Source organism: Rhinoraja longicauda, chromosome 15 (assembly GCF_053455715.1).
Source record: "Rhinoraja longicauda isolate Sanriku21f chromosome 15, sRhiLon1.1, whole genome shotgun sequence".
NCBI lineage: Eukaryota > Metazoa > Chordata > Chondrichthyes > Rajiformes > Arhynchobatidae > Rhinoraja > Rhinoraja longicauda.
In genome coordinates this window covers 4,565,012-4,582,381 of record NC_135967.1, presented here as the reverse complement: position 1 = coordinate 4,582,381, position 17,370 = coordinate 4,565,012, and the positions used below count along the sequence as shown (strand labels likewise).

The window sequence follows — 17,370 nt, the reverse complement described above, 5'->3', positions numbered from 1 at the left end:
TCTGCCATGTGTTTTGGTCTTTGGCAAAGCTGTTTTTAAAGCAAGCTGTGGTGCATCCTGAGAGGATGCATTCTGTGGTGCATCTGTAAAAGTTGGTATGAAACATTGGAGCGTTAGTGTGCTTTCTTGATAATGGCTTGCAGGAGGTTGATCCAGGATAAATTGTTGATGATATTTAAGTTTCACTTCTGAAAAATGAGCAGAAAGCAAACTGCTGGACAAGCTCAGTGGGCCAGAGAGTATCTTTGGTTAGAAATTAAATGTTTTGGCTCAGGACCCTTCTTCAGACTCCAGCAGTTCGTTGTTATGCTGAGGATCCCGGCATCTGCAATCTCTTACATCTCTGGAAAATGCATTCTCTTGGAAGTCTCTGTACATTGATCCTAACAGGCATGTGAAGTTTCCGCGAATTTCAGCGTTTTTAAAATCCATTTTCCGCGCTTTTTGCATGGTTTCCGCGTTTTTCATTTTGCCAAATAAACAGAAATCGGATCGAAAAAAAGAGATGAAAAAATAAACGATGTATAGACTTGTAATGAACACTAGATTCCGCTAGAGGTCGCTAGGGGTTCCGTGAGAACCCCCGCGCATCCTGGAAGTCTCCCCGGAAATGTGGTACCTAGGCTGGGCAAGGCAGCCAATCTCAACCTCATCGGGGCTTCCATGGCCAATTTGTCAATTCGGCTGCTAGAGGTTCTGCGAGAAATCCCCCGCGCCGTGGAAGTCCTCCCGAAAATGTGGCACCTCGGCTGGGCAAGGCAGCCAGTCTTGTCCTCATCGGGACTTCCACGGCCGATCGGTGGGTTGAATTTGCAACCTGCGGCCGGAGCTCTGGAACTCCAGCCCAGCTGGAGCCAGCAAATCTATCCCCATAGCCTGCTGGATAATCATTCCTTGGCCTGCTGGATAAACGAGCAAAGCTCTGGAACCAAGAGTGCCAGAAAATCCGTGGTGGAACTGTAATGAGTAAATATTAAATTTAAGTGCAAGATTATATAACTAAATTAATCAAGACAGGGTTAAATTATAAAGCACAGCAGAAAAGCCAATTACCACCTTTTTGGGCTGACAATCAATTAAGGTGCGGATTTACTTCAATGTTATTAGTGTACAGTGACATTCACATTATTTCGTAATGTCTGTTTTTACTTTGAAATGCACTAAAAGAGGCTCGAAACGGGTGATTTTGTGTGTAAATTTTTGACCCCGTTGTACGCCTCGCGCAAACTCTCGGATCTTTTTTTCTTTTTTTAATCCTCACTCACATGCCTGTCATAACTATACTTTGTCTCTACATGCAAAATTAAGATTTGTATTGGCATTTGCAACTTAAAAGGAGCTTAGAGCTACAATGTGGTAATGGGCCCTTTGGTCCACTGTGCCCATGCCAACCTGCGATCACCCGTGCACTAATTCTATCCTACACACCGGGAACATTCTTTGGAATGTGGGGAAAAATCGAAGCACTCTGGGGAAATCCACGCCGTCACAGGGAGAACGTACAAACTCCATGCAGACAGCACCCGTAGTCAGTATATGAACTAGAGTGTGGCGCTGTACGGCAGCAACTCTACTGCTGTGCCACCTGGACTTTTTTTCAAATCACTGGTGCCCTCTACACCAATGTTTCTGGTCTTCTCGCCTTCAGTTGTACTTACTTTGATTCCTTGTGTCTAATTTTATGTTGCATTACATTGGAACTAGCACCTGTCTTTATGTTTCAGAAATATTTTGGTCTTCCTTTGCCAATCCTTGCGGCAGCTCATTTTGAAATTGTTTACTGATGTGTAAATGGGTGGCACAGTTCCAATTTAGTTTTAATCCTAATCTCCAGTACTGTGAAGTTTGAACATTCTCCCTGTGATGGTGTAGGTAATGCATTTGGCAGTTTGCATCATTTGTTTTTTGCCAAAGCCTATTTATTAGTCATGAGTTTAACAATATATTTTGCATTACATTCTACATTGGTAACTCTTTATTATGCATAAACAACTTAATATTCTGGTGAGCAATATGTCATAGAGCACGGAAACAGGCCCTTCCTGTGCCGACCAAGATGCCCCATCTATGCTAGTTGTATCAGCCTGTATTTGGCCCATACCCCTCAACTTTCCTATTCATGTACCTGTTTAAATATCTTTAAAATGTTGTCAACTACCTCCTCTGGCAGCTCATTCCACATACCACCACCCTCTGTGGAAAACGTTGCCCCTCTGGTTTCTATTGAATCTTTCTCCTCTCGCCTTGAACCTATGTTCTTGATTTCCCCACTCTGGGTAAAAGACTGCATTCACCCTATCTATTCCCTCATAACATAACATAACATAACATAACAAAACTTTATTGTCACTCGGCACAACACCGAACGAAATTTCAGCAGTCACAGCAAAAAAAGAAAAGAACACAGGACACACGACCCCAACACAAACATCCATCACAGTGACTCCAAACACCCCCTCACTGTGATGGAGGCAACAAAACTTCCCCTCTCCTCCCCCCGCACCCACGGACAGACAGCTCGACCCCTACCGAGGCAACCGACAAGGGGATGGAAGCCCCCCCCCGGCCGAGCCGCCCCGGGCACTGAAACGTCCCGCGGCCGCACCGGGCGGTGTTAAGTCCAGCGGCCGAGCCGCACCGGGCACCGAAACGTCCCGCGGCCGAGCCGCACCGGGCACTGAAACGACCTGCAGCCGAGCCGTGCCGGCGATGTTAAGTCCAGCGGCCGAGCCGCACTGGGCACCGAAACGTCCCGCGGCCAAGCCGCACCGGGCACTGAAACGTCCCGCAGCCGAGCCGCGCCGGCGATGTTAAGTCCCGCAGCCGAGCCGCGCCGGCGATGTTAAGTCCCGCAGCCGAGCCGCACCGGGCACTGAAACGTCCCGCGGCCGAGCCGCACCGGGCACTGAAACGTCCCGCGGCTGAGCCGCACCAGGCACTGAAACGTCCCGCGGCCGAGCCGCGCCGGCGATGTTAAGTCCAGCGGCCGTGCCGCGCCGGGTGATGGAAGGCCCCGCGGGCGAGCTGCGCCCCGGGGAAGAGACCTAATAAAAGAAAGGTTTCCCCCAACACACCCACCCCCCCCACACATACACAGCCAAAAACAGAAACAAAAACCATCCCAACACCGACACAAACAAAAAAAAAAGAAAAAAAGACAAACAGACTGCCAGAGAGCCGCAGCCGTTAGGCGCAGCCAACTCCTCTCATGATTTTATACACCTCTATAAGATCACCTCTCGGCCCTCTGCGCTCCAAGAATTAAAATCCTAGCCTGCCCAGCCTCTATAGCTCAAGCCCTCAAGTCTTGGCAACATCTCTGCACTCTTTCCAGCTTAACAACATCCTTCCTATAGCAGGGTGACAAAAAACAAACACGACACTTCAAAGAGTCTGATGAAGTGTCGCGCCTCAAAAGTCACCCTTTCCTTCTCTCCAGTTACCCATTCCTTCTCTACTGTACTCCAAATGCAGGTTCAATGTCTTGTACAACAGTAACATAACAACCCAACCTCTATACAATACCGGGACTGATGAAGGTCAATGTACCAATAGCCGCTCTGAACACCCTATCTACCTGGGATGCCAATTTTGGCAAACTATGTTACTGCACTTCTACATCCCTCTGCTCTACAACACACAATTGGTTATATAAAGCACAAACTGATCCCTGAGGCACACCATTACTCACAGGCCTCCAATCTGAAAAACAACCTTCCACCATCACCTGTAGGAAAAAGTGATGGAGAGTGAAGGAAAAGTGTTGGAAAAACTGCTGTTCCAAATGTCAACTTCTCTACATCGGCGAGACCAGACGCAGGCTCGGCGATCGTTTCGCTCAACAACTTAACCAACCTGATCTCCCGGTGGCTGAGCACTTCAACTCTCCCTCCCACTCCCAGTCTGACCTTTCTATCATGTGCCTCCTCCAGTGCCATAGTGTGGCCCACCTGAAATTGGAGGAACAGCACCTCATATTTCGCTTGGGCTGCTTACCTCTCCTGGATGCTGCCTGACCTGCTGAGTTACTCCAGCATTTTGTGATGCCTTCCACCATCACCTGCTGCTTCCATCCACAAAGCTCATTCTTTATCCTGCAAGCATGTAAACACTAATCTAATGTTTTGGCCTCAATACTGAAATCTGCAGCCAGAACTACAGCAGTAGGAAACTGGCTTTTAAGCCACCCTGCCTGCTTCGACAGGAAAGAAGATAAGACTTTATTGCCTTTCATCACAGTGGGGAATGTGGAGGAGGAGCCTCTGTGGTGGGTGTTTATGTCAAATTTTTATGTTGTGCTTTTTTTGGTACACTGTATGGCAAACCAAATTCCTCGTATGTTGCAAAACATACTTGGCTAATAAATTATGATTATGAGATTAGTGAGAATGGTAAACACTGCCCAGTCCATCGTAGGTTCAAGAATAACTTCTTCCCTGTACCATCGCGCTCTTGATGCTACACAGCATGAACCTCCACAACTATGAATCTCTATGGACTGTATTTGGTTGCACATTGGTTAGGTTTTTGCACTATCATGGCTATCTAATGACTGCTTGGTGGACCTGATTCTTTCTCCATCTTGCAGTCGTACAAGAAATGAGATGACAGACAGGTGGTTTAAACTGTGTTCCTTTCAATGCTAGAGGCTTAATAGGTAGGCAGGTGATCTTGGGGCTATGATTAGGTCATGTAAATCGTATATTATAACCATAACAAATATGGCTGTGAGAAGGACAGGACTGGCAGCTCAATGGGGCAGAGTACAGAGTGGATGGTAAAAGAGTGGATGTTGCCTTTTGATCAGGAAGGACATAGCTAAGGTGCTCAGAGGTTATTCGAGGGAGATCCTATGGCACAGTGGCGCAATGGTCGAGTTGCTGCCTTGCAGCGCCAGAGATTCTGGTTCAATCCTGACTGCGGATGCTGTCTGCACAGTGTTTGTACATTCCTCCTGTGTCTGTGTGGGTGTTCTCCAGGTGCTCCGGTTTCCTCCCACATTCCAATGACGTGTAGGCTTGTAAATTAATTAGCGTCTGTAAATTGTCCCAGTGTATAGGATAGAACTAGTATACTGATGATTGTTGCTTGGCACAGACTCTGAGGCCGAAGGGCCTGTTTCCATGCTGTATCACTAAAACTAAATATCGTCCGGTGAGGCTTTATGGGTAGCATTTAGCAACAGGAAGGAACGATCACTTTGATGAGAGTGTATTATACCATCGCAATAGTCAATGTGAATTAGAGCAGTAGATGTGTTGGGAGATTGTAGATAGCTATAAAAATAATAGGGTTGTAATAGTGGGAGATTTCAGCTTGGTCTACCACAGAGTAAACAGATTAGACGGGGCAGAATTTGTTTAACGTGTTCAAAAAAACTTCCTCCAATATATAGTGCATTCATAAAGTATTCAGACCCCTTCACTTTTTCCACATTTTGCTACGTTACAGCCTTATTTAAAAATGGATTAAATTCATTTTTTTATCATCAATCTACACACAATACCCCATAATAAAAAAGCAAAAACAGGTGTTTAGAAATTTTTGCAAAGTAATTAAAGATGTACCTGAAATATCACATTTACATAAGTATTCAGATCCTTTGCTATGACACTCAAAATGAAGCTTATGTTCATCCTGTTTCCATTGATTATCCATGAGATGTTTCTACAACTTGATTGGCGATCACCAGTGGTGAACTAAATTGATTGGACATGATTTGGAAAGGCACACACCTGTCTATACAAGGTACTACAGTTAACAGTGCATGTCAGAGCAAAAACCAAGCCATGAAGACGAAGGAATTGTCCGTAGATCTCCGAGACAGTATTGTGTAGAGACACAGATCTGGGGAAGGGTATAAAACAATTTCTGCAGCATTGCAGGTCCCGAAGTGCACAGTGGCCTCTGTCATTCTTAAATGGAAGAACTTTGGAACCACCAGGACTCTTCATAGAGCTGGCCAAACTGAGCAATCGGGGGAGAAGGGCTTTGGTCAGGGAGGTGACCAAGAACCTGATGGTCACTCTGACGGAGCTCCAGAGTTCCTCTGTGAAGATGGGAGAACCTTCCAGAAGGACAACTATATGTGCAGCACTCCACCAATCAGGCCTTTATGGTAGAGTGGCCAGACAGAAGCCACTGCTCAATAAAAGGCACATGACAGCCCGCTTGGAGTTTCCCAAAAGGCACCTAAAGGACTCTCAGACCATGAGAAACAAGATTCTGTGGTCTGATGAAACCAAGTTTGAACTCTTTGGCCTGAATGCCAAGCGGCACTGCTCATCATCTGACCAATACCATACCTACGGAGAGGCATGGTGGTGGCAGCATCATGCTGTGGGGGTGTTTTTCGGCGGCAGGAACTGGGGGACAAGTCAGGATCGAGTGAACGATGAACGGAGCAAAGTACAGAGAGATCCTTGATGTAAACCAGAGTGTTCTGGACCTCAGACTGGGGCGGAGGTTCATCTTCCAACAGGACAACGACCCTAAGCACACAGCCAAGCCAACGCGGGAGTAGCTTTGTGACAAGTCTGTGAATGTCCTTGAATGGCCCAGCCAGAGCCCGGACTTGAATCCGATCGAACATCTCGGGAGGGACCTGAAAATAGCTTTCCATCGACGCTCCCCATCCAACCTGACAGAGCTTGAGAGGATCTGCAGAGAATGGGAGAAACTACCCAAATACACGTGTGCCAAGCTTGTAACGTCATATCAAGAAGACTTGAGGCTGTAATCGCTGCCAAAGGTGCCTCAACAAAGTACTGAGTAAAGTGTCTGAATACTTATGTAAATGTGATATTTCATTGATTTCTTTTTAATTACTTTGCAAAAATTTCTAAACATCTGTTTTCGCTTTTTTATTATGGGGTATTGTGTGTAGATTGCTGATTAAAAAATGAATTTAATCCATTTAAAAATAAGGCTGTAACGCAGCAAAATGTGGAAAAAGTGAAGGGGTCTGAATACTTTCTGAATGCACTGTATTAGAGAGCGCACAACACTGGCCCTCTTCTTGGGGAATGAGGTAGGACGGGGACCGAGGTTCCAGTGAGGGAACATTTCATGACCAATGAGCACAATTTTATTTGTTTTTAAATGGTTGAGGAGAAGGTTGGGACTGTCCCACAAGTCAAAAGTCCAAAATTGGGACAAGGCTGATTGGAGGTATTAGGCAAGAACTTGAGATTGAGCAAGTCTGTTTGCAGGTAAGGGTCTGGCTGGCAAGTGGAAAGCTGTCAGGTGAGATAGGAGTACAGGGGTAACATGTTCTTGTTAGGGTGAAGGACAAGGCTAGCAAGTTTAGGGAACCCGGGTTGGCGAGAGATGTTGAGACTCTGATCAGGAAAAAGAGAGAGGCTTACATCAGAGGTCTAGGAGGATATTTAAGGCAATCAGCAGGTCAACAAGGGGACATGAAATGGAACTGGCAAGCAAGGTAAAGGAAATTCCAGAGATTCTACAGGTATATTAAGTATAACAATGTGGCGAGAGCCTCTTCTTTCCCTTACAAGGAATAGCAAATAGAATTTAACTCTCACGTGTGCATTTTATAAAAACTAGGATGCAATAAAAGCTTGGACCTGGGCAGTGTTGCAGAAGAGAGATCTGGGAGCTCGGGTGCATGGTTCTCTAAATGTGGTGCAACAGGAGGATAGTGTGGTCAAGAAGACATTTGGCATGCTTGCCTTCATGGGGAAGGGTGTAGAGTATAAAGGTTGGGACATGGTGCAACGGTACAAGTTGTTGGTGTGACTGCACTTAGAATACTGTGTGCAGTTCTGGTTGCCCAGCTATAGGTAGGATGTCATTAAGTGTAGGAAAGAACTGCAGATGCTGGTTTAAATCAAAGGTAGACACAAAATGCTGGAGTAACTCAGCAGGACAGGCAGCATCTCTGGAGAGAAGGAATGGGTGACGTTTAGGGTCGAGACCTTCTTCAGAAAATACATTTGTTAAGACTGAAGAAGGGTCTCGACCCGAAACGTCACACATTTATTCTCTCCAGAGATGCTGCCTGACCCGCCGAGTTATTTCAGCATTTTGTGTCTACCTTTCGCATGGACAAGGTGGGCTGAAGGGTCTGTTTGCATGCTATGTAGCTTTATGACTGAAGTATCGGTATGATCCCCTGAAGGTGAGAGGGAGTGTAGCAGACAAATCTGGACTAAGTTGCAGTCACCGACATGCCAAAACATTGCCTCAACTTATCATAAGTTGCAGTAAATCCCGTCCTTGGAAGATGCGCCGACCAACTAGCTGGAGTATTCACAGACATCTTTAATCTCTCCCTACTCCGTTCTGACGTACCCACCTGCATTAAAAAGACATCCTGGTGCCAAAGAAAAGCAAGATCTCGTGTCTTAACGGCTAATGTCTGGCGGCCTTAACATCCATCGTCAGGAAGTGCTTTGAGTGGCTAGTTATGGCATGCATTAAATCCAGTCTACCAAACAGCCTTGACCCACTGCAGTTTGCCTCACCACAAATGGTCCATGGCTGATGCCGTCTCCTTGGCCCTGCACTCATCCATGGAACATCTGGATAAGGGACACCTACGTCAGACTTCCATTCCTAGATTACAGCTCTGATTTTAACATAATTATCCCATCCAAGGCCATCACCAAACTTGTGGAACTTGAAGTCAGCATTCATCTCTGCAACTGGATCCTCAACTTCCTGATCAACAGACCCCAAACAGTGAGGATAGGGGTCAAATCATCCTCTGCGATAGTCCTCAACGCTGGTGCTCCGCACCCATGACTTGTAGCCAAGTACAAATCCAATTCAAATCTACAAATTTGTTGATGACACTACCATAACGGGCCCGGATATCAGAAAATGATGACACGGAATACAGGAAGGTGATTGAGAACCTAGTGACCTGGTGTCAAGACAATAACCTTTCAATGTCAGTAAGACAGCGATCGACCTCTGGTAACAAAGCGGTACATGGACCCTGGTATGCATTGACAGCGCTAAAGTAGAAAGGCTTCAAGTTCCTGGGAGTAAATATCACTAACAACCTGTTCAGGACCACCCATTTCAAAGAAATGGCCAAGAAAGCACACCAATGCCTCTACTTCCTTAGAAGGCGTAGGAAATTGGGCATGTCCCTATCAACTCTCACCAACTTCTATAGATGCGCCATAGAAAGCATTTAGACCGCAAAGAATTGCAGAGAATTGTGGATACAGCCCAGACCATCGCACAAACCAAACTCCCTTCCATTGTCTCCATTTATACCTCATGATGCCTTGGCAAGACTACCAGCATAATCAAGGACGTCTCACCCCCGTCACTCCCTCTTCTTTCCTCTTCCATCAGGCAAGAGGGACAGAAGTGTGGAAACGCACACTTCCAGATTCAAGGATAGTTTCTTCCCAACGGTTAACGGACAACTGAACCATCCTATAAACAACTAGAGAATGGTCTTGACCTACTATCTACCTCTCTAGATACCCATGGACTATCTTTAATTGGACTTCACAGGGCTTTATCTTGCTCTAAATGCTATTCCCTTTATCATGTATCTACACTGTGGATGATTTGATTGTAATCATGTATTGTCTTTCTGCTGACTGGTTAGCATGCAACAAAAGCTTTTCATTGTACATGTACATTGTACATGTGACTATAAACTAAAGTTGCACACCACCCTGTTCAGGAGCAGCTGCTTTCCTACAACTATCAGGTTCTTAAACTGGCCTGATATTACTTACTCAGCAATGGAATACTAGACCAACACGTCCTCTACAATGGATATATTTTCTAATTGTATATTTATGTAGTAATGCCTTGATTTTTGCACCCTGTGTAGAATTTGTGTAATTTATGTTTTTTTGTTGCCTGCGATGATACTGCAAGCACGATTTTCATTGTACCCTTACCTCACTGTACTTGTATTTGACAATGGACTTTATTTGACTTGAAGTATTTAAACTAATAATTGAAGAAAATGTAAGCATTTGTATGGTATCTTTTTGAATACTTTTCTAAATGTTTATTTTTAAATAGGTTGTGGGTGAGGTTGGTATAGTCAGTATTTCTTGCCATCTCTCATTGTGCTTGAAGATAGAACTTTTGCCATGAATTGCTGCAATCCTGATGATAACTGTTGCATGGTTTTGTTGAGTAGTAAGTTTCATAATTTACGTTTATCAACAATTTTGTCAGCTTTCAACACAATACAAGCAGACCTTTTTGGTGTCAAAAATGGTCCAGCAGGAATTGAATCCATATTTGATTCACTGGTATGCCTCTTTCCTCACTAACAGAGTCCAGTTCATAAAGGTGAACAAAACACTTTCATCTGCCATCACAATCAATGTTGGGGCTCCACAGGGTTGTGCGAGTTCAGCTATGCTTTTTATTTTTTATTCTGACGACTGTCATACAAATAAACCAAATCAATACATTCTAAAGTATTCTGATGGTACAGTTTTAATATTTCTGAGTAAATCCGACAACCCTGAGCTGCACCAACATGGCGTAAACAAAGTGGTCGAGTGGAGTGATAATAATGCTCGAGATTAATATGAAGAAATGGTATTTGGTTCACCATCTGACTCTCATAGTTCCTATTGTTATCTATAATGAAAAAATCAAACAGGTGTGTTCATTTAAATATTTGGGTGTGATGATAGACCATCTGCTATCCTGGAAAGACCACATTGAATCTGTCTGCAAAAGGACAAAACAAAGAATTTATTTTCTCCACCGCCTTAGGTCCTTTGAGGCGAGTAGACAAATTATTTTTTTGTTCCATACTTCTGTAATTATGAGTGTTCTTCATTTTTTGTTCCATACTTCTGTGATTATGAGTGTTCACGATTTGTGTCCAGACCCTTCTTCAGACTAGTTAGGGATAAGGGAAACGAGAGATATAGGCGATCATGTAGAGAGATAAAGAATGAAAGATGTGCAACAAAAAAAAAGATGATATGGGAAACAGGCCATTGTTAGCTGTTGGGTGAAAATGAGAAACTCATGTGACTTAGCTGGCAGAGGGATAGAGAGAGAGGGAATGCCAGTGCTACCTGAAATTAGAGAAATCAATATTCATACCACTGGGCGTTAGGCTGCACAAGCGAAATAAGAGTTGCTGTTCCTCCAATTTGCGTTTAGCCTCACTCTGACAATGGAGGAGACCTAGGACATAAAGGTATTTGTGGGAATGGGAAGGAGAATTAAATTGTTGAGCAACTGGGAGATCAGGTAGGTTCAGGCAGACTGAGCGAAGGTGTTCAGTGAAACATTTGCCCAGTCTATGTTTCGTCTCGCTGATGTATAAGAGTCCACTTCTTGAACAACGGATACAGTAGATGAGGTTGGTGAAGGTGCATGTGAACGTCTGCCTAACCTGAAAGGACTGTCAGTGTCCCTGGGCAGAGTCGAGGGAGGAGATATAGGGACAGGTGTTGCATCTTCTGCGGTTGCAGGGAAGAGTACCTGGAAGGGGGTGATTTGGGTGGGACGGGATGAGTTAACCAGGGAGTTGTAAAGGGAACGGTCTCTGTGGAAGGTGGAAATGGGAAAATGTGGCTTGTAGTAGGATCCCGTTGGAGGTGATGGAAATTTCAGAGGACTATGTGTTGTAGGCGATGGCTGATGGGGTGAAAGGTAAGGACTAGGGGGACTCTGTCTGCTGCGACTAGGGGGACTCTGTCTGCTGCGACTAGGGGGAGAGGGAGCAAGGGCGGAGCTGCGGGGTACCGAGGAAACACGAGTGAGGGCCTCATCAATGAAGGGAGAGGGGAACCCTCGTTCCCAAAAGAATGAGGACATCTCGGATGTCCTGGTATGGAACACCTGATCTTGGGCGCCGATGCGGCGTAGACAGAGGAATTGGCAGATGGGGATAGAGTCTTTGCAGGAAGCAGGGTGGGAAGAAGTGTAGTCGAGATAGTTGTGGGAGTCAATGGGTTTGTAATAGACATCAGTTGAGTCTATTTCCTGTGATGGAGACCGAGATCAAGAAAGGGGAGGAAGTGTTGGAGATGGTCCAAGTAAATTTGAGTACAGGATGAAAATTGGTGGTGAAGTTGATGACGTCCATGAGTTCTGCACCGATGCAGTCGTCAATGTATCAGAGATAGAGTTTGGGGATAGGGCCAGTATATGCCTGGAACAGGGATTGTTCAACATATCCTACAAAGAGGCAGGCATAGTTTGGGCCCATGTGGGTGCCCTGGGACTTGGACTATCTCCTTTGTCTTGATGACATTGAGAGAAAGGTTGTTGTCTCGACACCTGGACACTAGGTTCTCGATCTCTTTTCTGTACTCCGACTCATTACAGGAAATATATTGGAAGACTGTGTCAGCACAGCTGTGGAAGTTTGTGAGGTCAAAATGGATTTTGATTGGTAATGGACAAAGAGACAACAGGGAAGGATAGTCAGATATGGACTATATAAAAGTGACGACATGTTAGAAGTTTCTACAACCAATCAGCTTCATATTAACATATCCTAAAAAAATGATTTTGGAGGAAAAAAATGTGTGCGTTTTGAATCTATTTAGAATATAAATTTTCTAGAAGATGATTTGATTTCAAACATCCGAGTTGAATGTGCACAATTTTTCTTTCAGATAAAAGGGACACAGCTCTCATTTCAATTTCAACACATATGGAGCACAAAGAGGTTTGTTCCACTTTTACACTCGAAGAAATGCATGCAAAATCTAGTGGCTTCTCTGGATTTAAGTACTGGATTGAAGTTGCAATTTAATTATTTTTTTTTTGTCTACCAAAAGATTGTGTGCTTTGATTGTTATCAAATCCTAACCATAGAGTCCTGAGCTCAAAAGAATGCGGAGTAGCATTTTCAATCTATTAATTATTTTATTCTCATTCCTGTAAATGTGAATCAAATGCTTCCTCTTTTCTTATGTTCTGTGCACTTGTTTTCCTGTAGTCTTTTTTTTCCATCATGTAGTAATTCGTTTAAGAGATTTGTTTGCAACACTTGGTGTTTTTTATGCTGTTGTTATTTTATATGTACATTGCTTTTTCAAGCTGATCCTGTGAGTTAATTACATTTTGTTTTAGATTTTTGTGGATGACATTTGTTTTTTTATTTTTTACTTTCTTACCGTCTCATTTGCATTACCAAAGTTGGATTGAATATAGACGCAAAAAGCTGGAGTAACTCAATGGGTCAGATAGCATTACGAGAAAAGGAATAGGTGACTTTTCGGGTTGAGGCCCTTCTTCAGACTTCTGATGTCTGAAGAAGGGTCTTGACCCGAAAAGTCGCCTATGCCTTTTCTCCAGAGATGCTGTCTGACCCGCTGAGTTACTCCAGCATTTTGTGTCTATCTTCGGTTTAAACCAGCATCTGCACTTCCTTCCTACACCATATTTAGATTATTTAGTTTAGATATACAGCGTGGAAACAGGTCCTTCGGCCCACCAAGTTCACGCTGACCACCCATGCACTAGTTCTATGTCCGATACACCAAGGGCAATTTACAGAAGCCAGTTAATCTACAAACCTGCACGTCTTTGGAATGAGGGGCAAAACCGGAGCACCAGAGAAAACCCACACAGTCACTGGGAGAACGTACAAACTCCATACAGACAGAACCCATGGTCAGGAACCCAGGTCTCTGACGCTGTGTTACTGTGCCAGCCGAAAGAAGGGCTTGTCTGGGATTTAAACCCATGATCTCTTGCACCCGAAGCGAGAATCATACCCTTTGACCACCTACTTATGGAAGTAGACCAAAAAAAATTGCATTTCTGTGGTTATCTTAGTAGCTCACCTATTTTATTAACATCTTTTAGCATTTTTTTTTTTTTGCACCTTGTTGAGTGCAGTGTTTTTTAAAAGACTTTGTGTAATAAAGGGAAGTGGAGCTGGTTTTTAAATGGGAATAAATGTATGAAAGTTGCCAATGTTTTTTTGTTTAAGAAGTGAAGTGGAGATAATCTGGGAATTATAGGTTGATGAGCCACATGTCAGTGGTTAGGAAGCTAATGGAGAAGATTCTTTGGGATAGAATTTACTCTAAATTGGAAGTGAATGGGCAATATGGCTCTATCTATTGCATGCCATGTTTTACGTGTCTGACTACGTTTTTTGAGGAGTTGACAAAAGTGACTGAGGAGGGAAGGAAGGGCAGTGCATGTGTACATGGATTTAGGTAAGATATTTGATAAAGGCCCTCATGGTAACCTGATCCAGAAGATTAAGATGCATAGGATACCTGAGGACTTGGTTTGGGAACTGGTTTGCTCATAGAAGGCAGGGGGTTATGGTCGAAGGTGTAGACTGGAGGTCTGTGACCAGTGGAGCTTCACAGGGTTCTGTGATAGGATCTCTGTTTGTGATTTATATAAATCACATTTATATATTGCAGGACATTTGGTATGCTGCATTTGGAGATTTGTGTGCGGTTCTTGTTGCTCCATTGCAGGAAGGGTGTGGAGGCTTTGGGAAGGGTGCAGAAGAGGTTTCCACAATGTTGCCTAGATTAGAGGATATTATCTGTAAGGAGAGGTTGGGCAAAACTTGGATTGTTTTCTCTGAAAAATCAGAGGCTGAAGGGAAGACCTGACAGTATGTATGATTGTGAGAGAGAGGCATAGATAAGATAGTTAGACTCTTTCTCCCAGGGTGGAAATATCAGATACTAGAGGGCACAGCTTAATGTGAGAGGGCAAAGTTTAAAGAATATGCAGGGCAATTTTTTTTACAAGGAATGGTGGGTGTCCAGAATGCTGATGGAGGCAGATACGATAGGAGTATTTAGGAGGATTTTGGAAAGGCACATGGATATGCAAGGAATTGAGAAATATGGATCATGTGCAGGCAAAGGAGAATAGTTTAATTTAGCATCATCTTTGGCACGGACATTGTGGGCCAGAATGCCTTTTCCTATGCAATACGATGCGACAGAACTTTATTTATTCTCGGAGGGAAATTGATCTGCCAACGGTCATAAACCACAAGATACGTGAAATTAAAGTGACGAGTGGAAAGGATTGGGGATGTGCAAAGATCTTTTTTGCTGGGGGAGGGGGGGGGGGGCATTTCAGTCTAGCCCACGACAGAAGGGGGAGGAGTTGTACAGATTGATAGCCACAGGGAAAGGGATCTCGCGTGGCATTCAGTACTACATCTTGGTGCAACTAGTATGTTCAAGGTACTCAGGTTGACTAGTGTGTCATGGAGGGAGTGAGTTGTATTATCCAAGATGCTCTGCAGTTTGAGGAGCATCCTCCCCTTCAAGACCACCTCCCATGAATCCAATTCCGCCCCCAGGACGGAGCCAGCCTTCCTGATGAGTTTGTTAATCCTGTTGGCGTCCGCGGACTTTGCCCTGCTGCCTCAACACATGACAACGAGGAAGATGGCACTGGCCAGCACCGATTGGTAGAACATCTGCAGCATCTTGCTGTAGATATTGAAGGAGCGGAGCCTTCTCAAAAAGTACAGCCGGCTCTGTCCCTCTTGTACAGGGCCTCATCGTTCCTGGACCAGTCCAGTTTTCTGTCCAGGTACACTCCTTGGTAAACTGCACATCCACACCCATGATGGAGACAAGGGACAGGGATGTTCATCTCCTCCTAAAGTCCACCACTAACTCCTTTGTCTGGTCAGTGTTGAGCTGCAGGTGATTCAATCCACACCACTGAACAAAGTCGTTGACTGCACCTCTGTATTCAGCTTCCCTCCCACACTGATGCAGCCCACAATTGCAAAGTCATCCGAAAACTTCTATAGGTAGCAGGAGTCTGAGTTATATCTGAAGTCCGAGGTGTAGAAGGTGATGACGAAGGGAGAGAGGACCATCCCCGGTGGGGGCCCGATGTTGTTCACTGCCATGTCCGAGACACAGTTCTGTAGCCTGACATATTGTGGTCATCCAGTCAGGTAGTTGGTGATCCAGAACATCAAATGGAGCATCCACCCGCATCTTCGCCAGTTTGCTCTATAGCAGTGCAGGCTGGATGGTGTTAAAACCACTGGAAAAATTAAAAAAAACATGACTCTCACAGTGCTTCCCGGCTTGTCCAGGTGAGCATAGGAACGATGGAGCAGGTGAATGATGGCATCCTCAACCCTCATCTTTGTTTGGTAAGCGAACTGCATGGGGTCCAGGTAGGGTTTCTGATATACTGATATCTATACTGATATACTGTGTATGTTCTGTGTAAACCGTGAACATAGTTTATATAATTATCTTTGGAGATTCAATTTTTCTAAATATAGGGCGGTGTAATCATAAAGTTGCTGCCTCACAGCACCTGAGACCCACGTCTGATCCTGACCACGGGTGCTGTCCATGTGGAGTTTGTACGTTCTCCCTATGACTGCGTGGGTTTCCTCCAGGTGCTCCGGTTTCCTCCCACATCTCAAAGACGTGCGGGTTTGCAGGTTAATTGGTTCCTGTAATTGTCCCCAGTGTAAGTGAGTAGATGAGAAACTGGGATAACATAGAACTAGTGTGAACAGGTGATCAACGGTTGGAATGGACTTGATGGGCCGAAGGGCCTGCTTCCATGTTGTATCTCTAAACTAAATTAAATGCAGGTGGCAGGAAAATCCTACCAACATTTTCAATTATGATCCATTTTGGATACAGGAGGGTTGGGTCCATTTTTCTTTCATATGACCCTTGTTCTTTTATTATAAATATAGAATGTTGGGCGGCACAGTGGCGTAGCGGTAGAACTGCTGCCTTACAGCGCCAGTGACCTGGGTTCGATTATGGGTGCTGTATGTATGGAGTTTGTATGTTCTTCCTGTTTTCTGCGTGGGTTTTCCCTGGGCATTCCGGTTTCCTCCTGTCGTCCAAAGACATACAGGTTTGTCGGTTAATTGGCTTCAATAATATTGTAAATTGTCCCTGGTGTGTAGAATAGTGTTAGTATATTGCCAAATTGCTGGTCGCTGTGGACTCGGGAGGCCGAAGGGCCAGTTTCTACGTTGTATCTCTAAAGTCTAAAATCAACTAAAAAGGCTGATTATGGAAACATAGGTGCAGGAGGAGGCCATTCGGCCCTTTGAGGGATGTAGTTGAAATGAAGTGAATCTTTCAAAACTGAGTCCCAATGTGCAGAGTGAAAAGAAAACATCCATTAGGGACATTTCTCATTTTAGAATATGAAATGCGAATGGATAATCTATTTTCCTGTATTTTGTTCAGTACATTATTGTTTTGTAAGAATAGAAAACAAAATGCGAAATGTTCCCAACCCGGAACTAATAATTTTCCTCCTCCTTTGTTTCTCTGGAAGATGGGTTCCTTTTGGAAGCGTCAAATTATAAAAATGGAGTGCCAAATATGGATAATATACATGGGTGGTAACTTTGGGAAATGATTGTAACTGCCAATCATTTTATTGTGAGTGGCT

The 17,370-nt window shown here is 44.4% G+C and overlaps 1 protein-coding gene across 6 annotated transcripts in view; it reads left to right on the top strand.

The window, feature by feature from the left end:
- Window positions 1-17,370, top strand: part of LOC144600488 (transcriptional regulator ATRX-like) — a 180,897-nt gene that overhangs the window by 20,520 nt on the left and 143,007 nt on the right. For all 6 annotated transcript variants that reach the window (XM_078412131.1, XM_078412132.1, XM_078412129.1 and 3 more), the window contains one exon: window positions 12,597-12,649. In XM_078412131.1, coding sequence (XP_078268257.1) covers window positions 12,635-12,649 — 15 coding nt within the window. In that variant the 5' untranslated portion in view covers window positions 12,597-12,634. The remainder of the gene's footprint in view (window positions 1-12,596; window positions 12,650-17,370) is intronic.